This window comes from Protobothrops mucrosquamatus, unplaced genomic scaffold, assembly GCF_001527695.2.
Source record: "Protobothrops mucrosquamatus isolate PMUCROS unplaced genomic scaffold, P.Mucros_1.0 scaffold10, whole genome shotgun sequence".
Classification (NCBI taxonomy): Eukaryota; Metazoa; Chordata; class Lepidosauria; order Squamata; family Viperidae; genus Protobothrops; species Protobothrops mucrosquamatus.
Window position 1 is genome coordinate 2831859 of NW_015386397.1, and position 8467 is coordinate 2840325.

Here is an 8467-nt window from a genome sequence, read left to right on the forward strand (position 1 = left end):
TTGCTTGCTGGCTGCGAAAATATATTATGTCTGCTCGCCGCGCTGCTCTCGTCAGAGGCTAAGGTAAGGTGGACCGAAATAGGCTATCAGTTGTGAATGGCGGAGACCGTGTCTCCATGATTTATAGCTGTATGACTCGCATCGCGGTTCATGAAGAGTTCACAAGCTCTAAGCTTCCTTCCACGCAGCGACTCTCTCTCGCTCGCATGCTCTCTTCTTCTTCTTCCCCCTCCTTCCCTTCCCTCCCCTTTTCTTCTACCCCCCTTTTGCTCTCTTTTTGCTATTTTGAATCCTTTATTTTCCTTCTCTTTATCCTTCCTTTTTTTAGTCAAATGGTTTTTTTCTATTTCCTTCCTTCCTTCCTTTTTTTCTAATTTAGGCTCTAATGAATACAGTAGCCTTTTACTTTGAATTATTATATTGTTCTATACTTATCATTAAAAAAGCTGATTAATTTTATTCTAGCATAGTAATATAATTATGATTTTTCCCACCCATTATGGAGGTTAAAGGGGAAAAGGTTATGTTTTTCTTCCACCTCGGCCTTACAACCTTCCTTCAATTTTATCACAAGCTTTTGGACTCTTCAGTTTGTTTTTGTTTCTTTAAATATAGTTTATAAAAGTCCTTAAGAAAAGAGGCATTTGTTTTGAAATATCCTTGGGAATAAAAATGAAACTTCCAAGCTGGCAAGAAACAACTTCAGGGTTGTGGGTTGACATTTCAACAACTAATTGCAAAGACATGATCTGATTTCTCATTCATTATTCCAATGGATATTTCTCTCTGTATGTATATGTGTGCATGTGTTTAACTACCACAACAATTCCTTGGAGTAAATCATTTACGATTCCATCCGTCTTAGAGTAAGACAAATGACCGACATTTAGAAAGTGTTGAAAGATGAGGTACAAAAAGGGATCCAAATGTTAGCTACTGAGTGCATAGACTACTTTGGATTCCTTTTTTGGGTAGAAAAGAGATTAATATTTTAAAGATGCAGCTTAATTTAAGCCAACAAAAGCAAAAATCCTTTGGTGCCTATTTCTTCTAGGCCTTCCAGCGTTCCTAAAAAATCCAATCCAAAACAAACCGCGGGGGCCTAGAGAGAAGATAATAATGGCTGAGTTAGGGTACTCAACCTTCTGCTTTCATCAGACAATCTTTTTTCTGTCTTCTTCAAGCCATTTGAAGAACAATGCTAGATTATAATGCTAGAAATATTTCCTGGGTGCTGAATAAATGCAGGGCAGCTGCCCTAATTCTTTCCAGGAACACCTGGCCAGGGAAGATTTTAGATGCCTCTAGAGACCAATGGCTACAGTTCCCAGGCCAGGGCAGAGAATGAAGAGGAAGAGGCGAGATATACCGTAAATTTTGAATTGAATCATTATGGTCTATTTGCTGTTCCCCGACAATGGGAAGAACTGAGTGGTGCCTTCAATACTATTGTTTATGCCAGAAAGGAAGGAAAATAGAATACAGCTACCTGGATTGAAATGAAGCAGAGAAGGGTTGAAGAGAAATAAAGAGAATTCCTTTCCATAGATGCATGTTTTGCTCTATTAAATGCATTATAGCTTTTATTATATTTATAAAATTATTTTTCCTAGCGGTGAAAGGAGTCCCCTTTCTTTGGGAAGCATATCAGCTCCCATCTTAAGTAAAATAAAATTCTAACATAAAAGTAAATGAGAAACAAAAGCAAGGAACCAAATGGTTTCGTGAGGAAAAAAACGGGATTTGTTTTGTTCAAAGAGCAGTTGAGAAGTGGGTTGTAGCTGGGCTTTAGGAAAGAGAGAGGCCAGCTCACACCTTGAACAGCAACAAGACAAAATTTTAACGACTCAGGGAAAAGGAGTTTCCACAGCCAATTTCAAACGCAGCCAGGGTTGCAAAAACAGCTTCAAAAGAACCAACATCAAAGAACTCATTCCCCTTTTGAAAGCAGCAGATTAAGTAAATCAAATCTGGAAATATTTTCAATATGATAAATGTTGAACCTCAGAAGCATTTAAAGGTACGGTTAAATATAATTTTATTCAATTTGCACTTAGGTTTGTTTTTCCAAAAGTTCTCAATCCTGAATTGGGAAAATGTTATATTTTAATTTTGCAGGTGAGAAATACTTGGTAGTTCTATGTGGATGCCTGAGCTTATGCAAATGCTACTAAAATTCATTCCGAATAGATTTTCCAAGTGACTTTCCACCTCAGATTATAGTTTATGTGGAAGTAAATTCCACAGATTTCCGGAATTTTAACTTCCAAGTCCCCTCCCGTCCCTGTTTTCTTCGTCTTCATTCAGTCCCTTTAATAAATAAGCGGTAGCGAGACTGAGATCCATTCACTTCCTTGGCACGTGGAAATAAAATACCTTGCCCTTGCATTGGAGCAAGTGTGCGCGCGTGTGTGAAAAGTCTAGTGTGTAGAGAGGTAGTTGGACTATACCCACGGCTGAGATTTTGGAGAATTGAGTTGAACGATCTAAAAGAAATCCTGCGACAGCGATTTCTTTCTCGGTCTACAGGAACCACATATATGGTGTAGTTAAAATAAATAAGCAGACGAACAAAAACGATTGAACTTTAGAACAACAGAAGAGGGAAACGCCACTGAGGAATCGATTTGGTGAACGGTTCGCCTGTACGAAGCCCCCTTTTTGTGTGTATGTTTGTTTGTGTCTCTCTCTGTGTGTGTATTGTATGTGCATATCTAGAAATCTTAGCCCAGTGGAGAGAGGCGAGGTACATCCCAGAGCACCCGGCAAAAAGCTGCTGCTGGCGGCGGCGGCGGCATCTGCTCCCCGCTCCCGGCCCTCCTCCGTAGCCGGCCAGCTATTCATGTCACGCGCTTTTCAACCGCTAAGATGGATTCAGAGGCCGAGCCGTATCATTGTGTGTGCCTTCTAACCTTTCAGGTCATCTTCCAAAAGACACCGGGGGAAGGGAAGGCCCCTTGTCACGTGACCCGGGGGGTGCCAATGTCCTTCCATGAGAAGGCCAACCGGAGCCTGGTAGCAGCGAGCGAGCGCCTCGGGGAACCCCAGCCATGCAGAAGACCAGCTACTACGACACCTCCACGCTCTTTGGGGCTTACTCCTACCCGGGGGCCAACGGCTTCGGTTACGAGGGCCCTTCTCCGCAGCCTTTCCAGCCCGCGGCTCATGTGGAGAGCGATTACCAGCGGCCCGCCTGTACCCTCCAGTCTCTGGGCAACGCGGCCCCGCTGGCCAAGGCGAAGGACCTGAACGGGAGTTGCCTGCGCCCCAGCTTGCCTCAGGAGCACCACCCGCCCCCGCCCGTCTCACCACCCAGCAACCCCATCACCGCCACCAGCGGGAGCGGCAGCACCACATCCAACAGCACCGGCGGCAGCAATAACCATAGCCAATCGGGGGCGGTCAAAAGTGTCCCCAGCAAATCCAGCCTGGCCTCTAGTAACGCTGCCCTTACCAAGCAGATTTTCCCTTGGATGAAAGAGTCGAGGCAAAACGCCAAGCAGAAAAACAGCTCCCCCTGTGCAGGTATCTTCTGCTTTTGGAAATAGCCCCACACTTCCCATGCACCTATAGTGCCTATTACTCCCTCTCTGGCACATACACAAGCAAGCCCAGTTTAGTTATAGAAAGCTGGTGATGGGGTGTAGGAAGTGGTGAGGGAGTCTCCCCCCCCCCCCGGCAATGCCAGGCACTATGTGTGTAGTGCCATGCTCTCCAACACTCCCACCCCACCCATCTGAAGGATTTAGGCTTGGGAGCCAGCCTGCTTGGCTCTAGTCTAGAAGAACATCATTTAAGTTGGGGCAGCAACTTGGGTGGAACTACAATCCACATCAGCAGAATCATGCTAGCTCAGGATGGTGATGTTAGTCATCTTATTTTACATATTTGGATTAGAAGAAAGTGGGTGATTAAGATATGGGAGAAAAAGGATCTGCTTGGAAATTGGATCTTGAGGGGAAAGCTTGTTATTCAAGTGAGAAATGGCTTGCAACAAAGACAGGAATCTATCCCAGAGACAGAGTTGAGAGTGCCAGGAGGGAAATAGAACAAAGTATGGGTGCAGTAGGAATGATTTTGTGAACTGTGCATGAAGACAGAAGGGCTAAAGGTGGCAATGGGAGAGCAAAAGGTTCCTCACCTCAGTTATATGTATTAATAAGTTCAACCTCCTTCCTACCTCCATTCCTTCAAAGGATATGGATTTGGATACTAATTACACATGAGTATTAGTATCATCTACTTATATTGAGGTAATTCTCTGGTTCTGCCATTAGTAAAATTGGGACTCAAAACACTTCCCTTTTTGATGGCCAGAAGTTAACTTCCATTTAGTCCCAGCTGTTGGATGCAGGGTAGGTTTCTACAGGTGAGATGGTCATTCTGTAATGCTCCTTATTAAAAAAAAAAAGAACATAAACCTCTTCTCTGAAGGTAAAATACAATTGAATCCGAAAGCTTGCAGTTATCTTTGTCTCATGACAGAGAATCTTGCTGGTTTTGATGACTCTCCAAAGGGCTTCTATCCACCCTTCCACTATAGGGCCCTGTCATCTTCTTTCTCAGTCTGCTGGATGTAGAACATGTCTTCTTCAAGCCAGACAATCTGGGCAAAGCTGAGTTATGGTCTCCAGTTATAATGTCTGTTTTTTACACCTGACAAAACGTATTTCCATCAAAGTCCTGAGATGTCTGTTATACTCCATTTTATATGCCATTGGTTTAGCATGGATGCTCACTAATATCCAGCAGAGATTGTCTAATTTGTTGCAGGCATGAAGGCTACTGTTTCCCAATCTCCATCTTCTAATACTGTATAAAATGTGTTTTGTCCATGTATAATGTAGTCATTTAATCCAAATCTTGCCTGGTAGGAAAATAGGTTTATTTGGAGGTTTTTTGCTTGATATTGGGGATAACCGGTTTTATAAGAGGACAAAGTTTATAATAGCCACAAATGTCAATGGCTCCAGATTCATTTCTAAACACTTTGGTGTCAAGATCCTAAAATGAAATGGAAGCAAGTGAGAATAATGTCATTAAAACTCAATTCTAAATATACTTAGGTTACAGTTCTTTTTTTAGGTATACATTCTTTGAAGTCAGTGATGTTCCTTCCTAATATGAATAATTTTTTTTTGAGGATTAATCTTCTTATAGCCAATTTGCTATACTAAGTAATTTTGAATCAGTATCCCTATTCAAAGTTGTGTACTATGCCACAATTTAATTTGGATGAATAATTTGCATGAATATGTTATTGCACAAAAGGTATAGAGCTAAGTCATGCTTGAATTAAGAGAGCAACCAGATTAATATGTTTGAGCATGTTAATATGGTCCTACTAAAAGGCAATAGCTGGAATCCCAGTGTGGCATCTATGTGCCTGGAGACATCACATCTGATAGACTTTTTACATTTAAAAAAACATTTCAATTAAAAATGAATTGGAAATTGGCATGCTGCATGAGCAAAGCACCATCCTCCAGCGTCACCTTTATTAACTCTAATGTCTTTGGGCCCCAATGGACTCTGTTAGGTTGCTTTATAAATTTTTTTAAGAAAATAAAAATGATAGGTGGCTGCAGCCCAGTACTATTTCTGGATGCATGTCCACTAGCCCAGAGTAAGGACCTATAGCAAACAATATTAAGTAGGGAGCACCCTACAGGGGAACAGCCACACTGGATGGAGGGGTAGGTGGCATTCTGATAAATCCATATTGTTTTTCCCCATGGCAGTCATTTGGGGAAAGAATAAATTCCCAAGCAACCATTCTAAGAGAGCACCCCACAGTGTATTTTAAAATTCCAAATATGCCAGTGAAAACAAAAGGTTTGGGAACCCCTGGGACATATTATATCCTGATTTTCATATAGTAATTCCTCTTGCATAATCTTTAAATTTTTGAATAAAAATTTGCAAATGTTGCATTGACTAAATATTGATGGAATCCTATCCTAAAATAACAACTGTATGAATTAGATTCAGTTTCACACATGCCTATGATTCAGAACTAAATGCAAGAGCTTTCCTCCTTTACTGAAAAGTATGTTTTAAAGAGAGAATTTTTTAAAGGCAATTTCATAAACCACTTGCTTCAGGGGCATGTGAACTCTCACCAGCATTCACCAAATCTGTATCAACTTCGCCCTCAAATCCTGATTTTGTTCCATGTAAAATCATTTTCTTAAAACTCTTACACTTTTTTTTTTTACATCTCTGCTCAATGCACGAACACAGGAATTTTACCATACATCAGAACAGTGCAGGGAATGTTACCAATTTAACAGATATTAACTATGGCTTCAAATTATCTGTGATTCCTCCAGGTACCATGTATCTTTGTATATATGTATGTTTACACATATTTGGGGGTATAGGTTTCTTATTTCATCCTGCAGTGGATAGACAATGGCTAAAATGATGATGATGAAGAAGTTTCTTACAGTGCAAAACACTCGCAAATAAGGCAGAGAATAGGGGTATGGTTGAAGGGGTGGTAAATTCTTGAGCAATAGAATGGGGTTTTTTTCCGTTTCAGATTGTGTGTAGAAATCATTTGGAAAAAAGACTTTCCATATTACACTTGCTTCTTTGATGGGGAATAAAAAGGATTTCTACAATGGGGGAGGGGGCTATTTATTATTAATGGCTCTCCCTATTGCAGTTTGAAATGATTAGTCCAGCTGCATTGCCTTAAATTCTCTGTTAACCTATTCTTTTGTATGTGTACCCTGGGCTTGAGTCTTTAGTCAATCTTTTTTGTAAGTCAGGATTGGAGGGTTGGTGAGCAATTCCCAGCTCCTTAAAAAACAAACACAATTCCCATTTACTTTAAAGCACAGGGTAAATATCAGAATATGGATTTGTATAGAAAGCTTGCTTCCCTTTCCTAAATACATCTTTTACACTTTTGATTATAAATTTTTTTGGACACAATCCAACAAGAAATTCTCCCGTGCAGTCCTCCCTTTGAATAAGTGGGAACTTGCAATGGGCTTGTCCCCCCTTTCAAAAGTGCAGGGTTTATGTGTGTTTGTGTGTGTGTGCCCTGGAAGCAGTTACATCTCTCAAAGCAGGCAGGCATCCACTTTTGTGGACTAATTCAGACTAGCAGACCTGATGAGCTACAGGCAGGGCAGGTCTATATACCTAGGTGCTTCATTTTGCCTTGCTAACCTCGCCCACATAATTTCCTCTGAAAGGGTCTGCTTCAAAATAATCGACTCCCAAATAAATTGCCCTGGATTTCTTTTCTGCATGACATGATCAAATTTTCATAAAGCGTGGGGCAGCTTTGGAGAACAGAACTCTTAATAAATGACATGATTATGGAGTGGGGACTGGGGGGGAGAGTGTAGCCTTCTCGCCCATAGGAGGATTTATTAAGAAGCCTGTGCATTCAATTTTCTGCATGTAAGTAATTATCTTTGATTTCATTTCCCGACCTTCTTTCCAGAAAGCTGCAGCGGCGAGAAAAGCCCTCCAGGCTCCTCAGCTTCCAAGAGGGCCCGCACAGCTTACACCAGTGCCCAGCTGGTCGAGCTGGAGAAGGAATTCCATTTCAACCGCTATCTTTGCAGACCACGCCGAGTAGAGATGGCCAACCTGTTAAACCTCAGTGAGCGGCAGATCAAGATCTGGTTCCAGAATCGGAGGATGAAGTACAAAAAGGATCAGAAGTCAAAAGGCCTTGGGTCATCCTCTGGGGGGCCTTCCCCCACAGGGAGCCCTCCTCAAGCCTTACAGTCCTCTGCAGGCTTTCTGAATGCCCTACACCCCATGACTTCAAACTATGAAGCTCCATCTCCGCCCTCTTTCAACAAACCACACCAGAATGCCTATGCCATGCCCACTGCCTACCAAAACCCCATCAAAGGATGCCCCAGCCAACAGAAGTATGCCAACACGGCACCTGAGTACGATCCTCATGTTTTACAGGGTAATGGGAGTGGCAGCTATGGCCCCCCCAATATGCAAGGCAGCCCAGTCTACGTGGGTGGCAATTATGTGGATTCTATGCCCAACTCTGCTTCATCGCTTTATGGGCTGAACCCCCTTCAACATCACCAGCCCCCCAGCATGGAGTACAATGGGGGCCCCCAGATGGGCTCCAACCAGCACCATGGGCCTTGTGAGGCTCACCCAACCTATACAGACCTTTCTTCCCACCATGCTTCTACTCAGGGTAGAATCCAAGAGGCACCCAAGCTGACCCATCTGTGATGAAGAGCAGAGCAGACTCAGTGGGGAACTAATAGAGAAAGGAAGTGGATGTGGGATTGGTGAGTCAGGGGACAGACTTGTGGTTTAAATCCTGGCCTCTTCTTTTGCAAAAAGAAACAAACAAACATTTGTGTTGTAACCCATTATGAAACCCAAACCTATTGTTTCAGGGGCACAGTTTATTCATGCTGTGTCTTGCCATTCCTGCTAGATTTGATCCTAGGATGAAAAATTGGTT

At 42.4% G+C, this 8467-nt stretch overlaps 1 protein-coding gene across 4 annotated transcripts; it reads left to right on the top strand.

Annotated features, from left to right (window-relative positions):
- Positions 1 to 3050: 3050 nt before the first annotated feature.
- On the top strand, positions 3051 to 8229 carry HOXB3 (homeobox B3). 4 transcript variants are annotated; one of them, XM_029283056.1, is made up of 3 exons: positions 3051 to 3525; positions 3958 to 3967; positions 7473 to 8229. In XM_029283056.1, exons 1-3 carry the CDS (start codon positions 3051 to 3053, stop codon positions 8227 to 8229), a joined length of 1242 nt encoding a protein of 413 aa, XP_029138889.1. The 4 variants fall into 4 exon arrangements, with proteins under 4 accessions (XP_029138889.1, XP_029138888.1, XP_029138887.1 ...); XM_029283055.1 differs by lacking the exon at positions 3958 to 3967 and adding an exon at positions 5563 to 5578 and having other exon boundaries at positions 7467 to 8229; XM_029283054.1 differs by lacking the exon at positions 3958 to 3967 and adding an exon at positions 7131 to 7145 and having other exon boundaries at positions 7463 to 8229.
- Positions 8230 to 8467: the final 238 nt, after the last annotated feature.

Bases quoted from the DNA above. Each gene is read 5' to 3' on its own strand.
- HOXB3 (XM_029283054.1), top strand. From the start codon at position 3,051: ATGCAGAAGACCAGCTACTACGACACCTCCACGCTCTTTGGGGCTTAC.